Genomic DNA, 16,438 nt, shown 5'->3' with positions numbered 1-16,438 from the left:
CTAGCCTAACAGAGCGGAATGGTAACACAGTGCTTGCTGGTTTCTCTGATCAATATACTGGGATGTTGTAAGGACCAAAGTACAGGAAGTTGCTAGTTGTTCTCTCAGAGACACCAATTGATTTCTGAATATTCAGAAACAGCAGTATTTTGGATTTGGTTGGTCTGTTTTACAATAAAGGTGAAATATTGCCTAATGATAATGAACTTTTGTCAATGGTTTACGGGTGTTAGGCCCGATTTCTGTGACAAAGGGGACGGGGGACCCAAGGGCCCACGTCCCGGGAAAAGGGGAAAGGGGAAAAGGGTAGGGAGATGGCCCTGAGAGCCAAGAACAGTGGCAACAATCTGAGGAGAAACAAACTAATTTACTAAATAAAATATCGGAAACAGCTTCATTGGTATTTACTAGATAAGACAATGACACAATTAGGAAAATCTACTTTTAGTATACTGGTAACAAAAGAAGCTTCAGATTATTGTATAAATAACATTTGTATTTTAGAGAAAGTGAAATTAAAGCATACTAAGTAAAGATTTGATCTCTTGGATACAGAAGAGTGAAATCTGTGTTGAATAAAAGGGCTTCAGTAGGTTTAAAAACCAAAAAATTTATTAAAACTTCAGAACACTTACAGGACAGGAAATATTCTATGCATCAGTAACAGTACAATGTAAGGAATACAATACGAAAAGTTTACAAATGAAACACAAGATTCAGAGGAAGTTAGGAATAAAATAATAATAACAACCTGAAGAATCTGATTTTGAATGAGGAACAATAAATGCATAATGGAATAAATACCAAGTTGTACTATTTCACAAACATCAACACTTCTGAAGAACTGTCTTTCCAAAGAAATGTCTTACTTTATAGATTTTACTCAGAACATTCTGTCACTCTAGGAAAAGGGACTTCGTATGTAATATGGTGCTAGCTTCCCCTTGGCATTAAAATTAAACATTTGTCACTTTAAATATTGCCTTAGCATGAACTGTAACAGGTTTTTAAACTGATAGGTATTTTTCTCCTTGAATTTCAAGAATATATTGTGTAAATTTGGTAACTAAACAGAGTTAAATACATAAATCTGGCAATTAAAAACAATGCTTCTAAGCATCAAATGCCATCCTTAGTTTACTATTTTCTCAACATGGGTCTTACCCAGAAGTAATTTTTTTAATTTCTATAGCATGTTATTTTTCTGTAAGGAGAATATATCTGTATGTATCTATACATATCTGCAAGGAATGGTAACAAAACTGCTGTAAAAGAAAGCTGACTTTAAAATCATATCAATATGGATTTTTGCTTAATTCATTAGAGGTTATGGTCAGAACACTGCACATATTTCAAATGCAGTTATGAGGACATAAACATGTTTGTAAAGTGTTTTTTGAAAAAATAAATAGCTAGAAAACAAACAAATATCAGTGATGCTCTCAAAATTATAATAGCAATACACGCCTCATCACATACAAGTCTGAACTCCCAAGGTGGATTCCATCTTGAGTAATCTATAAATAAACATACAATTAAAAGTTTAGGTGGGAATACGTACATTTATAGTAACCAAGGAATATAAACAACAGTGTGAAATTATAATACTTACAGATAATTTTATCACGTTCTACATTTCCTGGAGAAAGGAAAAAAAAGAAACAGTTCTACCAGCCAGTCAGTATTTCTCTTTCCTTAAATCTTTCCTAGTAAGCTGAAACTTACCAGTCAAACAAGAAAATCTGACAAATCTGAGGACTTGAATTCATAAACATTACAAATACAACAGAAATGAAAATGCTTTGATAAAAATTAAACTGCAGTACTTTATAATGCCTCCCTAAAGATATTATTGCTTAAAACAGTAACACTGATGGGAAAAAGGCCCACAAGAAAATGAATCAAAGCCTTACATAACCATTTATTTTCAGTTTGAACCCTCTCTTCTTTGTGCTTCTCAAAATAATAAATACTGTTTAATATTCACAAGGTATACATGAGTTAGTACACACCACCAAGTACAGCTTTATGGTTGAGAATGGGAGACAGATTGTTTCCGAAGTGGGGTCTAAATCTTGGGATTAAGGATAACCTGGTAGTCCTATCTGTTTTTCAGAGGTGTCTCCTACTTAGAAATTAAGATCTATAAAATTGTTTATTGCTTTTAAAGCTATACTAACATATATTAAGCAAAGACAAGCAATTGTTAAACCATAACCATAACTTCCAGTTATTGAATGAAATTTAAAAACTTATGCCCTAACTTCAGCCACGTGAAGCTTCCAGCTTTTGGCTTTCCTGTGGGTAGAAACAGTATGTCTGGGACCTTCTGAAGAGAGACACCAAAATAAGACTTTTAAAAGTACACACATAGATGCTGATTTCTTTATCTGACTAATGATGCCATACTAAATACTCTGAACCTTTACAGAGTACAGTGGAAACCATAATACATTTAAAACTACAATCATGAATTATCAAATCAAATGGAGACTTCACAGTTATCACAAAGACCCTGATTCAGTAACGTGAACAACGCATCTGTTTCCAGAATATAAATGGCCTTATGGATAGTTTACAATTACTTACAAACTGGACCTGGGAAAGCATCAAGAAGGAGTAAACCACAGTTTGCAGCACTTTTTATCAAGTACTTGGTTGTATTTTTTCCTTTTATGTATTACATTTTACATTTGCTTTTACTTACTACACAGTTTCCTATCACAGAAGTCCCTCCTTGCACATTTACTGCACGGTGTTCCCTCTTTATATGGTCTTCTTGAGTAACCACCACTATAAGAGAAAAAGAAGTTTCTATCAGACAGGTTGGTCATACATAATTTTAAAGAAATCATTTGCTGAAGTAAATGCACTGAAATACAATGAACTGCTCACAGTTCATTAAAAACCTTGGAGTAATTTTGAAATCTCTCTTTTCATTTTCTTTGTTCTGTCCATGTGAAAGAAAAAACTCCTAAAAGTTATTTTTTTCTTACTGGAAAGTACTCTAGATTTTTATTCAAATTTTACACTGGCAGATAAAGGACTTCAAAACAGAATGTTCTGGGTAGAGCTTAGTTTTAACTGAGATAAAATAAGAAGACTTTCAGAGTGGAAAATTTTAAAGCTGACGCACTCCCAAATAGCTTATAACAAATCATTTAGTAAAAATAAAAAAAAATATGTGACAAAAATATATTCTGTGGGCTACTTGCTGTTGAATTACAACCTTGAAAAACACGACCTTCATTCAGCAAAATGCCTGAAAATGTCTAACAGTAAGAATGCAGTCTTAATGAAGACAGAGGGGTTATTACATGCTTAAGTACCTCATCTAAATGGAGCCTGACTGTTAAAGTATAAAGGTCAGCCTGCAGGACTTACTAGTGGCCCACTCTCATAAAATCCGCTTACACATTTAACTGGAAGATCTGACAACACAGATACCATCATTCTGGCCACCAGGTAATCAGATGCACAGTATCCTGGCTATGATGTATGGTCTGTTCAAAAAGATGAAGCAATGCTATGCTCACAGCCTAATCCTGGGAACAAAGAGACAGACTTAGCTCCTCCAAAGGACTGTGGGCTACTGTTCTCTTCATCTCAGTAGCGGACACTTTGAATAATTTTCTTCAAAGGAGATCACTTGCACCAAGACCTATGATAATTTTTTCAGGATTCCAAGTTTCTACATACGCTCTGTACTATCTGCATTTATAAACAGGAGTTACCTACCAGACAAAAAGATGTAAGAGTTGATATAACATTGCTGAAGAAGGTGCACAGAGAACCACCCCAAGACATTACCTGCAACTTAGTTGCAACTTTTCTTCTTTGAGAGGCCTTTACAGTCATTCACGTACACTGTTGGCTTGACTCGTACTGTAGCAGAAGCTAAAGTAGCCCACTTCCACCACATGCACTGCCCTGAAGTTCAGACAGTAAGAAAATGGAAGCAGAATGCCCACCCTCTTAACTCTTCTTGTCCTAAGAATCAACGACTGTTTTGAACCTGCTACAGAAGAGCAGGAGAAAGAACTCTGTGTACGTATAAATAAATAAATACATATCTATATAAAAGTTGCAGGTTAAGCGGCATAACTTCTGAGTCAACATCCATATATACGCTCATGGCATGGGTGATTTCAAACAGAAGGCAACAAGGTTAACCTGAAAAGGTTCTCAGACTCCAGAATGAGAAAGACTGAAGGACAAAGCATAGCGTCTAGAAGCTCTGACCAAAGCATAATATCAGATAAGGGTGTGAAAGGAGAGCCAGATGGTGACTGTGCATGGTTCAATTGCAGGAATGCAATACAAAGCCACAGATACTGCCTGAGCTGCAGTTCAGGAGGTCTTTCTTGGTATCAAAGGCTTCCACTGCAAACAATAGCTGTCTTGTTACTACAGAGAGTTCAAAATCCATTGTAAAATCCTCTTTGAGAAAACAGACTCTGAGCTATGTATCCAGAGAGATGGAAGGCACTGCCTCTTTCTTGAGATGCCTTGCCTTCTTATTACAAAGAAATAAATCTACCTACTACCTAGCTACAGATTGAGTAGCATCTAAGTTGTGGAGTGCTACCTCACTGAGAAGGAATAAAGAATGGGGAAAAAAAGGCACAGACTAACTTGTGGAGAGGAAAAAAAAAACAACCGTTCTCAAGGGGGGTGGAAGAGCAGCATGGTTGAGTTCAGTTGGCCATTGGGGTGAAACCACCACATACTTGTAGCAAGATGGGGCAGCTAACTTTGGGCGTGACAATGCTAATAGGAGGCGATGGGCACCTCAGACATGGATGGTACCAGCAGCATGCTGCCTGATTTCCTTTAAAAAACGTCTATAAAATGGCTACACTGCACAACTGCTATGCTGAATAAGGTAGTTTTAGCAAGGTGATCTTTTAATTGATGCATCCTCAATTCTGAGAAGAAACTGCTCTCTGGCAGGGTAACTAAGTCCTAAGGGAGCTCTTAGAAAACGGTCTTACTGTTCTAGCTCCACTTATTTTCTGTGGTGAATTAGAGATCAGGGTTCTTAGCTTCAAGCAGTTAGACCTCATCTCTTTGTCAGGGATTGCAGGGATAGAACAAGAGGTAACAGTTTTAAACTAAAAAAAGGCAGGTTTAGATTAGATAAAAGGCAAATTCTTCACTATGAGGGTGGTGAGGTGCTGGAACAGGCTGCCCAGAGAAGCTGTGGATGCTCCAGCCCTGGAGGCAATCAAGCCCAGGCTAGATGGGGCCCTGGGCAGCTTCATCTAGTGGCAAGCATCCCTGCTCATGGCATGGTGCTTGGAACTGGAAGGTCCTTTCAACCTAGACCACTATTCAGCTTAGCTATCAATCAGTTGTCAAGAATCTGCAGAATGGCATTGGATATCAACACAATTAATGGTTACAGATTAGAAAAATTAACAAAGCTTTACAGACCACTGTTGATATCAAATACTCATTATTCTCTATCTGCAACTGGAAATATTTTTATTTCAGACTTTAAAAAGAAAACAACAGCAAAACTCCACGTCCCGGTGAGTTTCAAAATAATAATGCAATTAAAAGTACAGCTAAGAAGAGATAAGGACAGAACTTAAAGGAAATATTTCATTCATAGTAACTGAACTCCGTGACAGTGGCCCAAGTTTGCTAGAATAAAAAAAGCTGCCAACTTTCCCATTTCTTCTGGCTCATATGAAAAAGAAAGAAATGAAGAGGAGCATAAACTAGAGTTTGGGATTTGCTTAAGACTGGCACAGAATGACCTTATCAGTAAAGTTAACAGATTAAAAAAAAAAAAAGAAGTACATGTTTTAATGGTATGGCTATACTGGTGACCGAATTAGACAGCCACCATTCTCTCTAACCAAGAGAGTCTATCAACAAACAAAGATCTCAATTTACTTTTAGTGAACTATTATTACAACTGCTTTTACTTTCTTAATATTTAGAAGAACAACTTACCGTGGTGCATAGTTGCAAACAAAATTTGCTGCATTTCTTATTCCTCCAACTTCATTACAAAAAACAACAGCACATCCTAGTTTATATGAATCATCCCAAATGATCTACAAAATGTTTAAAAATAAATTAAAATGGCACCCAGTGGTAACCTAGTCTAATGGCTAGCAAGTACCAAGTTATTTTAAGAGACTCTACATATTAGTTTCATTTTGCAGTATCTGATCTGTTCACTCATAAATGAACTGCTGGTAAGAAAGCTTTCTAAGACGCACTTCTAAATACTCACACCTCAAGATTAAGGGAGCTATACTGCAAGTTTCCAGAATCTTCTTTAGTAAACATCACTGACTTTATGGTTGCTGGGCAAGTTCCAAGGAACAGGAGAGAATCAGTGGCAAATACCTGACAGCTTCTTTAAGTAGGACTGCAGAAAAAGGCTTCTTACGTGTGCTAGAAATGGCCTGGCTGGTAACTACAACAAAACTAAGCCTGAAAGCTTTAGCACTGTACAATTTCAGACTAACCAGTGCTATCTGCCATACTTAAATGAAGATGGCTTTCTATTGCTTACAATTTGATTATCCACTGCTTTTTCTTGGAAGATTCTTTCTATATCCTCTGCCTATGATTAACCAAACTGTCCTGAATTCAGTTAAGAACTTTCAGCTATATACCTACAATATCTGGATGATCATGTATCCCACTTCTGGAAAACAAAGACAAAGCAGATTGCTCTCAGTATCACCCCAGTGTGAAGAGTACAGGCCTCACACTGACAAAATGTTCTGAACATTCCCAAAAGTTCCATCCTGTCCATTTTAACTGCTAGAAGTGGTTATGTTAAGTGGACATAACCTTGCTTAGAAAAGGACTTCAGTGTTTAATTTGGTACTACCTGAGTCCCAGATTAAGGACTATTTTTCTTTTCTCTTCTTACTAAATGTGTAAAGGATATAATTTATTTCAGCTGGACTTTCATTTTCTCCCGTTTTTTCCTATTAAGAAGTTCTCATAGATATTTTGCAATTGCTGTGATTATTTTCAACACCAACTCAACATTTCCAGAATTCAGAACAGTGGGGGTACACAGCTGGAGAACTTGGAGCGACTATTTAGTAGAGTTCACATAGTACTGATAGAATTAAATGAGTAGTGAGGCTAATATTGTAGGCAATAATGGATTATTATTACACATGATTTTACAAAACAAGAAGGTGAACCAGGTAACTTGCAGTACTGCTTGAGATTAGAAAAGACAAAAAGCTGATGGTCACTGCAAACCACATTTGCAATTCTGTATTAGTGACAGACCCTGATGCATCTGGTAGGCACTACACCATTAACTATACAGAACATTTTACTGAAGATGATTCTTACCTGAGTGTAATGACTGCAAACTTTACTACATGTCTGCAATGAGTAATTGTAGAATCTGACTTCATCATACCACGCTTTAATGGCATATTTAACATCAAATATTTGATGACTTCCAATCCATACGTTCTCTCCAACACTTATAAAATGAGGATGGCAATAATATCTCACGTTTAAATATGTGTTATGTCCAAAAATGCATTTATTTGCCCATGCCCTGGCAGTCCTTGCCAAAGCTGCATCCCAACTCTGTAAAACATTAAAGTTGAAAAAAGTTGTGCCATGTCAAGTTACAGGAGTCCCCACCAGTCAGACAAAACCAGCCAGGTGATAAAATAGACAGATACAGATCATTACATATTAATAACAGGTAGATTTTATATATTGGAGCTACATAAATAAATGCTTTTCCTTATTTAAGGCAAGTGCTCATGTTTTATTTTGACTTTTCCATGGCAGCACAGAAACATGAACTTAAGAGAATTTTCCTCCCTTCACTGTTGAAAATTAACTTTGTAAGGGCACACACTAGCAACTAAAAAAAACGTTTGGAATGCACTTTTATCTTCAAATAAATTAGTCATTAATTAAGCGTGAAACTTCTGGAGGATTTTTTCTTATTGAACAGATTGTTAAGGATTTCTATTACATAAAAATTAATTCAGAGTATAAAATACACAGCTTCTGTAGATTAAGATGTATAAATATTTTATGCATTTTTAGGAGATTCTCCACAAACACTTACTCATCCATCCTGCAGTAATGCTTTAAATACACAAGAGCATATTTACAAACAGGGCTTCATAAAATATGTTTGTTTGGTGAATAATTAATTCTGCTATTTATTATTTCTCTGCAGTCAATAGCTATAACGTAACTTCTGATTATGTAACAAATGTCTCTTGTATTTGTGTTCCAGTCATGAGTGCCTTTCAGCAAGTTTCTTATATCTTTAACTTCCTAGTTTTATGTCTTATAGAAAATATCCTAGATTTTAATGCCTAGGCTTAGCATTGTACAGACAATTTGGTTCACTCTTTGTATGGACCGAAATAGCTGCCAACACTGTTTTCTCACCAAGGCCTGTTGTTTTTTTCTAACAACCTTTCTAAATTCATATTTCCTTTTTTTTTCATCATCTTTTTCTGGTTTTCCAACTCCTGAACACTAAACCCAGGCACAGCACCTTTAACAAGGTGCTTCAGCCTGAAGGTTATATCCTTCCCATTCGCCATTCTGGGTTCAAACCTACGCACACAAAGCTGTTTTGTTCCCACAGCATCTGAGTATGTGACTATTCTCAAGCCTTCTGAATAGCAAGCTGTGGTGTCTTTTTTTTTTTTTTCAGCATATTCTTCAGTTTTGTTTAACCCTTTTCACCAAAGTTTTCAGTGCAGTTTGTGTCAGTACCAGATTCAAAGACTCTTCCTTGCCACCACAGATCTCTAGCCCATACTCTTGCTTTTGAAAGAAAACAGAACTGTCTTCTGGATCACTTCTGGTGCTGGACAACTCTTCTGGAGGAGGCTCAGGGGAGACCTCATTGCTCTCTACAACTCCCTGAAAGGAGGTTATAGCAGGGTAGGGGTCAGCCTCTTTTCCCAGGTATCAGTGATAGGATGAGAGATAAGGGCCTAGAGCTGCACCAGGGGAGGTTCAGGTTGGATATTAGGAAGAATTTATTCTCAGAAAGAGTGGTGAGTCATGGGAATGGGCTGCCCAGGGAAGTGGTGGTCACCATCCCTGGAGGTGTTAAACAATGTAGAGATGTAGCACTGAGGGATGTGGCTCAGTGGGCATAGTGGTGATGGGCTGATGATTGGACTAGATGATCTCAGAGGTCTTTTCCAACCTTAATGGTTCCATGATTCTTCCCCACCAGAAATTCCTTGGGGCTAACGGAACCTCTTCAGTTTGCCCATTCTATCACATCCTCAAGCTGCACGCACAGCTGTTTCTATTTCACCTGTCTATAACCATCCCAACTTTCTAAGATATTTCTTATCGAGTAAGCGTGATGTTATCTGAACGCGCAGCAGTGCTTCTGCCCCAGCCACCTCACTGGGCCACCCTGAGCGCGCAGCCGCAGGCCGCTGCCTACCATGTACCGCATGTTGCTGGCGGTGGGCTCGACGTTCCTGCGGTACACGTTGTGGGCGCGCACGCAGTCCCTGATGAAAACCTTATCAGAGATGGGCGGCAGGGCACGGAACTGCCCGGCCACCGCCCCCAGGGCCGCCACTACCACCGCCACCGCCCACAGCCTCATGGCGCCGCGCCGCCACCACCGCTCGGCCACGCGCCAGGCGGCGATGCCGCTTCCAGAGCATTCGACGTGCCGGAATATGACGTGTGGTGCACAACGCACGCGATCCCTTAGAGCCACACCGAGCGAAGCACCGCCCCGTCCCGTCGGTCTCGGCCGCTTGGCGCTCCGGGCCGTGAGGGAGCCTTGAAAGAGCCGCGACGGGGGGCGTGCTGCCGGCACAGAGCCCGCCCCGCCCGGGCGCCTCTCCTCCTCCGCGCCGCTCCTCCTCCGCGCCGCAACTGCGCGGCCGCCGGGCGGGAGTTGGTCCGGCGGCGGCCATGGTGCTGTCGGTGCCGCAGCAGGCCGTGGTGTCGGTGGTGCTGGTGCTCTGCCTGCTCGTCGTCATGCCCAGGATGTTCGGGGGAGGCGGCGGCAGGGCCGGGCGGGCTCCGCGGGGCGGCAGGGCCGGGCCCAGCCATTTCGAGCCGCAGCAGCACAGAGGTACGGGCCCGCGCTGCCAGAGGGGCCGCTCGGAGCCGGGTCTGTAAGGGCGGGCCCGGGGAGAGCCCCTGGGCACGGAGGAGACCCTGAGGGAGGTGCTGGGAGTTCCCACGGCCACCTGAGCGAGCGGGGCCTGGTGCCCCAGCAGCAGCTTACGTGTGTGCTTTAAACCTCCTGCGCCTTTATGGCCCTGCTGCTTGCTGTCTGTTTGTCTTTAGAAAATTACTTACAGAGTGCAGGTAAAACCGTGTCGTTTGAAGTGTATGATGGCGGTCAGTGTAACGAGCGGGTTGGCTGTGGGAATGAAAACCCTTCTCCCCTTGCCATCCAGCCTGTTCAGCTTGCAGATATCAGTGCTGGTATCTGCAGTACCTCTGATGCTGCCGTGGCCCAGGCTGTGCAGGGCTGACCCTGGGCTGTGCTGGGGGGGGCTCCGCTTTGTGCCCCATTTCTGCCAGGCCAGTTTTTGCTTCCTATAGTCCTGCAGCCTTCTCATTGAGAACAGACACACATCTGTGGGAGAAAGGAAGCAAAGGAGGGAAACATTTAAATTTCAGGCAGTATTTTTTGGCTGTAAATGGGAAGCTGCTGTGGCTGCAGCACATAAATAGTCCATTTATTATTTATCTACTTAACATTTCAAGCAGCCTGAGCTGCCTGGCAGGGTACATCCTGGCTCAGACCCTCAGGGACAGCTTTGGGGTAAATGGCTTTCTGTGCTGGCCGTAAGCATCTCTGACCTTGTCCTCTTGGTGTGAGGGTGGATGGCCTTTTCTAAAAGGGAGGGCCACCAATACCCCTCACATTTAATATAACTGCTGCCTTGCTCCAGAAATTGCTGTGGCCTCAGCAGGGACTTATTGGGCAGAAAAGAGCACAGTGCAAGCTGTGATTATATTTACTCTTGAAAGAACCAAAGCAGTAACACAGCATTTAAGTGTTTTCTTTGTATGTCTGTCTTTTCTGTGGTTTGCCTCTGCGTTAGGCAACATGCCTATGAAGGGAAAAACACAAAACTTGTATCTTAAAGGAGCATGGAAACTTAATTTGAGAATCTTTTCTGCTCAGATTTAGCTTTATGTTTACGACAGATTGATTATTGGTAACTTTATTTGGACGTAGAGCTGACAGCATCATCTGCTGGAGTGAAGAGCAAAGATGATCACAAGAAGGAAAGAAGTTAATTCTGGTTGTGAAACTGCACCTTAGATTTCATTTTTTACTTTGTCTTATTTCTTTCAATTTAATTTTTAAGGTAGTCCTCAGACAGTTCATCAAATTCGCCCAAATCCAGGAAATCCTGAAGGCAGCGTTCACCAGAGTATTCAGCAGATGAGAAATGCAGTGGCAAAAGAGATAAAGAGTGACAGGACAAGAGGAAATGGCAGAGACTTAGCATTCACACTCATGCCCTTGTATGCTCTTGGAGTGGGAGTGTTTGCAGCATACAAATTCCTTAAGGTGAGACATAAGAAAATTATTCGGTTATTGAAATTGGAAGGAAACTTTTTTTTTCTCCCCAATTCTGAGCCCATGTATATGGTTGTCTGAATGACATTTGATCTGTCTTCTGACATCAACTCCATAGTTAAAATAGTAGTGTATGTGATTCTTCCTAAAGAAGGCTTTGGTCTTATCTTTTTTAGATAGTTAAATGAGAATCTTATGCTTCCTCTCCCAATCTCATAAAAGAGTCTGAGAATATGAACTGTGCTGTTACCTGAAGCTGTAATTTAAGTTTCATCAGTATTTTTCATTCTTCAGAATGAGCTGGAGTATGGGAACGAAGTGATTCCTGCAAAATAGTAGCCTTGGGCTAGCAGCTGAATAGAATAGTGAGCAATAATAATGAGCAGTCTAGAACTTCTCCCCACCCTGACCCCTCTCATTTGATCAGGCAGCTGTAACGAAGACTGCTAGCCATGAAATGCAATATCTTTTGTACCATTAGTGAATTAAGAAAGGAGAATGCATGATCGATTTGTTCATATTTGTTTTACTATCACACTTGTTAGGTATTATGTACAGTAAGATATTAAAGCATTTGCAAGGCTGAGAGTGCACCTGGAATATTGATGCTTGCCTTCAGGGGCAGAAAATAAAAAAGATAAGTCAACTTAAACCTGAACAGCAGTATAGACAGTCTCTTCACATCTATAGTCAGTTTCATATCATCGTCTATATAAGAAGAATGCAACTCTGCAAGATGAAGGTAGAAGTTGAACAGTTTGGGTCTAAAAATAAATGTAATACTAAAAGTAATTAGGTTGTAAGTAAGATTTAGTATCATAAAAACTGTGTTTTCGATGTTATGACTTGTGCTTGCGAGACTGAAACATAAGTACTCCTATAGTAACATAATATTTTTATAACTTTTTTATTAGTTTTAGAAAAAGTTTTATCTCCTAATTAATAGTAATCTAGAAAGTTCCTTCTGTTAATTTTGGAAAACTGATGATGAAGCAGCAGTCACTTTATAACTTTTCTCAGTCATATTGTCATTGCTTTGAAGAGAGGCGTTATGTTAATATTGCAAGAAGGCGAAGCAGAAATAAAATTTCATTAATGGAGCACAAATGTTTATAGTTGCTGTTTACTTTCAGTGAATTTCTGAATGTATTTTTATTTTTAATATAAAGATAGTTATGTAATCTTTTAACACAATTTTCTTTATTAAAGATGAAGGCGCATGAAGAAAATCTCTCTGAGAAGGAAAAAAATACAGAACAGAAGGCAAAAGAAACTGGTAAGATTCCCATTCAGAATGCATACATTCACCAAGTACATGTATTTCCTACTGAAACAAAGCTGCCTATTTTCATGAATGCATTCTAGCTCAACAAGAACATTCTTTTCAGTTACTTGAAACAGAAAACATTTTGTTATTCTTTATATTCCAAACACTTGTTAGATTTGGTTGAAAACTCCAGATGGTAGTATTCTTTAAAATAGCTACAGTAATACAAGGCAGAGAAGCGTTGTATAGTCGTTTCAGTTTTCTCATTGTGTAGTGATTCTCTGCCTTGTAATGTGTAATGCTTTGTCACTTGATGCCTGGTGAATGGTTTCATAAGATTAGGGTGTTAAAGTAGGATATAATAGCCTTTAGAATTAACAGGATGTTGAAGGAGAATATAACAATATTATGGATGTAACAGTTACACAGATTGCTGTATTTCTGGGCCAAATTAGAGATCTGTCAAAATCATGATACGTTTATAGAGGAGAGAAAGTATGTGATGCCATCTTCATGATGCAAAAGTACCTTTGACTGCCCGATTCAGTGTATTTTGCACACACCAAGAAGTGAGCTTTTCTTTGGAGAAAAAGTTAAGGGACACCGAAGTTCTACTGTCCTCGTACCTTTTCTTGCCCCTTATATAGGCACGCTTCTAGTTAGCTAAACAACTAGCAGCCTCTTTTGGTGTCCCTGTATACCAGGTCTGTAATTGGTTTTGGTAGTGATTTGTTATGCTGCTTACTCACCATCCTTGTGTATTGTATTTTCTTTTCTTCAGAGTTTCACAGTATTTTAGGAGGAGTTATTCCTCCTAATGCTAGTGCCTTATGCACTAGTTGAATGCAACTACTTGATCGTAGTTGCAAGGTATGAGTAAAAATAAAAAAAAAAATGTGTGTGAGTGTGTGGCGTGTGTTTTCTGTGTTTTTGTCTGGGGGGGTTTTACCTGTGTAGTTTTAGAGGTTGGGAAAGTGGCAGTCACGTTCTCAGATCCTACCAAGATCTGCTTGTGTTGGGTACTATTAGAGACAGGTTACTGGATGAGAGGGATTTCTGGACATGCATTATAAAACTTCTGTTCTTAACCCACCCACCTCCTTTTCACATTCTAGAGTTTTACAGAGAAAAAACATTTCTGAATTTTGAATCTGTCCAACGGAAAGTATAACGTAATATCCTTTTGGCATTGTAATCACATTTTTTTTTTAATGCAGCATTCTCTCTTTCTCCCTCCTCCTTCCCTCTTTTTATATTTGTTTTTCTGTTTGCTAGAACATCAGCTTTTAGAATTGGAACAGCACCTAGCGCAGACAGAGAAAATGTTAAATTCTTTGTTGACTCAGTTGGATCCATTATCAAACTGGTGAGTGGTTCAAAAATGTTTTAGTTTCCATCTTCTGTTAATTGAAATTCTGCAAAATGTTCATAACATTCCCAAAAAGTTTCTGAGATATAGGTCGAAAATATTGCCTAGGAACCTTCCTTAATTACTATTTATGTAGCGTTTTGCAGGTAATACCCATCATGCCTCATCCCCAGTCTGTTCACCAACATAAATGCTAAAGCTCAGATTTATGATCAGATAACTGTGTCTTAACAAGTTAAATTGTAATGTGGACTGAGGAGAAAAATACTGAAAAAATACTTAAGCTCAGCAGTGTTTGAAAACCCTTGTGGGAATTACATTTCTAGTAGCAAAATGAATTTCTCCATTTCTTATGCATTGCTATTGAGTAGTCATTTCTAAGGTGATCTTTCAGCTGTTGATAATGTCTCTTTTTCTAGTGTTAATGCTTTAGCTTGTGAACAGAAGGATGAAATAATGACGCAGATCCAATCAATTAGACGACTGATGAAAGAAAGTGGATTGGATAAATCAGAAAACAAGATGACAGGTACTTCCAATTTTCAATGGTATAGCTATCCAATTAGTTTACATTTTAAAAGTCAGCATCTTTCTGTGATAATGTTCAGCTCCTGCATCTTAGGTGAAATGAGTGTAGAATTAATTTTATTCTGCAGTTGTACTATTCTTCCTGTTTGGGTGGAATCTAGCATCAAGTTTTTTGATACGCTGTGATTTTTTTTTTTTAAGAATAAATGCTAAAATACATTGAACTGTCATGTTAAGTGTTCAAGAAGCAAGCTTCTTGAATGAGAGTCCTTAAGCAGTCTCTTAGTATTGATCTAACTTTAGTCTGAGGATACCCAAATGGGGACCTTGGAGGTTGTGGTTAATACTTGCACAGCTGTCCTGAACAGCAAATTGTATATTAGTTTCCTCTGGAATCTTCCAAAAGGTGAATAGTAGTCTAAGAGAAATCTTAAATGTTAGGAACAGTTGTTAGAAGCTTGGCAATTTCTGCATTAGTTGGATTTTTTTTTTTAAAAGAGAGGAAGCAGAAACAAACATTCTACTTCTGAACTGCCTCTGAACTTGGAATCTGTCCAGTAATTTAAACTAACTTCTTTTTTTGGTAAATTGTAAGATGTCAGCCACGTTTGTAATGAGAAACTTGAAGATCTCCTTCAGTCATTTGCTGAACATTCTCAAGAGAAAGAAATGAATGACAGAGAAGATGACAGTAATGAAGATTTGCATGAAGATGTTGATGATGATTACAGAATAGAAGAACATGAATTATGTGATGAATGTGAAGTACATCAGTTTGAGACAGATGTAGTAGAAGACCAAGAAATGATAAACAAGAATGTAATAGAATCAGAGATGGGATTGAGGAGACGTAATAAATATGAATGAAATCTGCATGTGTAAAACTTAAAAAAGTGTATGAATTTTTTTCACAACGTATGCACTTTAAACTGTTCTGAATGAAGTTATGAAGTTATGTGCACTGCTGTATGCTTAAAAAGAGGGGTTAAAACTGTATGTGGTTGCTCTGCAACTGGTTTCAATGGCAGCAGAGTTTCACTGGGGATGTTTACGTGTTTATTTATTTTTCCTATAAAAATATTTCTGTACTGTGTATATATAATACACTGTAATCTTATGCTTCACTAAAATACTGAAATATCTTGTAATTTAGACTGTAAAGAATAGGTGCTTCATGTTTTGTAACTAGTAAGCACAGTACCACTTGAAGTGTGATTTTTTGAGTTCATTAAAGAGCATGCACTGATGAATTCAGTTCTGTGTGGAAGTCTTTGGAGGGAGGGAAAATAAGAAACAGTACAGGTTAGGCTGTACGGATGTTCATAGAGAAGTTTCTTGATTTGGACAAATTTAGCCACAAACGCTGTTGAAATAATTCTCATTTGTCTGTCTTCTCAGGAATAGTGTATAGTTTTAATGTCAGTGTAAACCTTAATGCATTACGCTGGGTAACTTTGTTTTTTTCCACAGCTGTCACTGGTTAAACTTGGCAGCAGCCTAATCATTGACTGATACCCATAGTACTTGTGTCCTTGCTTCATATGAACACTATAGAACCTGGCCTAATTGTAATGTGCTGTTATTTTAAGCCAGTATTAGCAGATGTGCTAATACATCTCATTCAATAACTGTAGGGCTTGGGTGTTTCTTGCTATGTATTGTGACAACTTGATTGTGGCTTTCTATGTCAATGTTTAAAAAAGCTTTTTTTTTTTCC

The 16,438-nt window shown here is 38.9% G+C and overlaps 2 protein-coding genes across 2 annotated transcripts; one reads left to right on the top strand and one right to left on the bottom strand.

Moving 5' to 3' along the window:
- On the bottom strand, positions 601 to 9,671 carry LOC110392840 (GLIPR1-like protein 2). Its single transcript, XM_021385206.1, has 6 exons — positions 9,440 to 9,671; positions 7,342 to 7,587; positions 5,965 to 6,068; positions 2,708 to 2,793; positions 1,613 to 1,639; positions 601 to 1,517 (listed from the first exon to the last, which is right to left on the bottom strand). Exons 1-6 carry the CDS (start codon positions 9,605 to 9,607, stop codon positions 1,363 to 1,365), a joined length of 786 nt encoding a protein of 261 aa, XP_021240881.1. The 5' UTR covers positions 9,608 to 9,671; the 3' UTR covers positions 601 to 1,362.
- CCDC107 (coiled-coil domain containing 107) lies at positions 9,678 to 15,975 on the top strand. Its single transcript, XM_021385205.1, has 6 exons — positions 9,678 to 10,087; positions 11,343 to 11,548; positions 12,767 to 12,833; positions 14,100 to 14,190; positions 14,613 to 14,722; positions 15,317 to 15,975. The coding sequence occupies exons 1-6, from the start codon at positions 9,925 to 9,927 to the stop codon at positions 15,586 to 15,588; spliced, it is 909 nt and encodes a 302-aa protein (XP_021240880.1). The 5' UTR covers positions 9,678 to 9,924; the 3' UTR covers positions 15,589 to 15,975.

This window comes from Numida meleagris, chromosome 1 (assembly GCF_002078875.1).
Source record: "Numida meleagris isolate 19003 breed g44 Domestic line chromosome 1, NumMel1.0, whole genome shotgun sequence".
Lineage (NCBI taxonomy): Eukaryota > Metazoa > Chordata > Aves > Galliformes > Numididae > Numida > Numida meleagris.
This window is presented reverse-complemented; position numbering and strand designations above follow the sequence as displayed.

Coding starts and splice junctions, on each gene's coding strand:
- LOC110392840 (XM_021385206.1), bottom strand. CDS start 9,607: ATGAGGCTGTGGGCGGTGGCGGTGGTAGTGGCGGCCCTGGGGGCGGTG. Junction 6,069..7,341: donor TTTGCAGTCATTACACTCAG/GTAAGAATCATC, acceptor AACATTTTGTAG/ATCATTTGGGATGATTCATA. Junction 1,640..2,707: donor CTGTGATAGGAAACTGTGTA/GTAAGTAAAAGC, acceptor TCCTTTCTCCAG/GAAATGTAGAACGTGATAAA.
- CCDC107 (XM_021385205.1), top strand. CDS start 9,925: ATGGTGCTGTCGGTGCCGCAGCAGGCCGTGGTGTCGGTGGTGCTGGTG. Junction 11,549..12,766: donor CAGCATACAAATTCCTTAAG/GTGAGACATAAG, acceptor TCTTTATTAAAG/ATGAAGGCGCATGAAGAAAA. Junction 14,191..14,612: donor TTGGATCCATTATCAAACTG/GTGAGTGGTTCA, acceptor CTCTTTTTCTAG/TGTTAATGCTTTAGCTTGTG.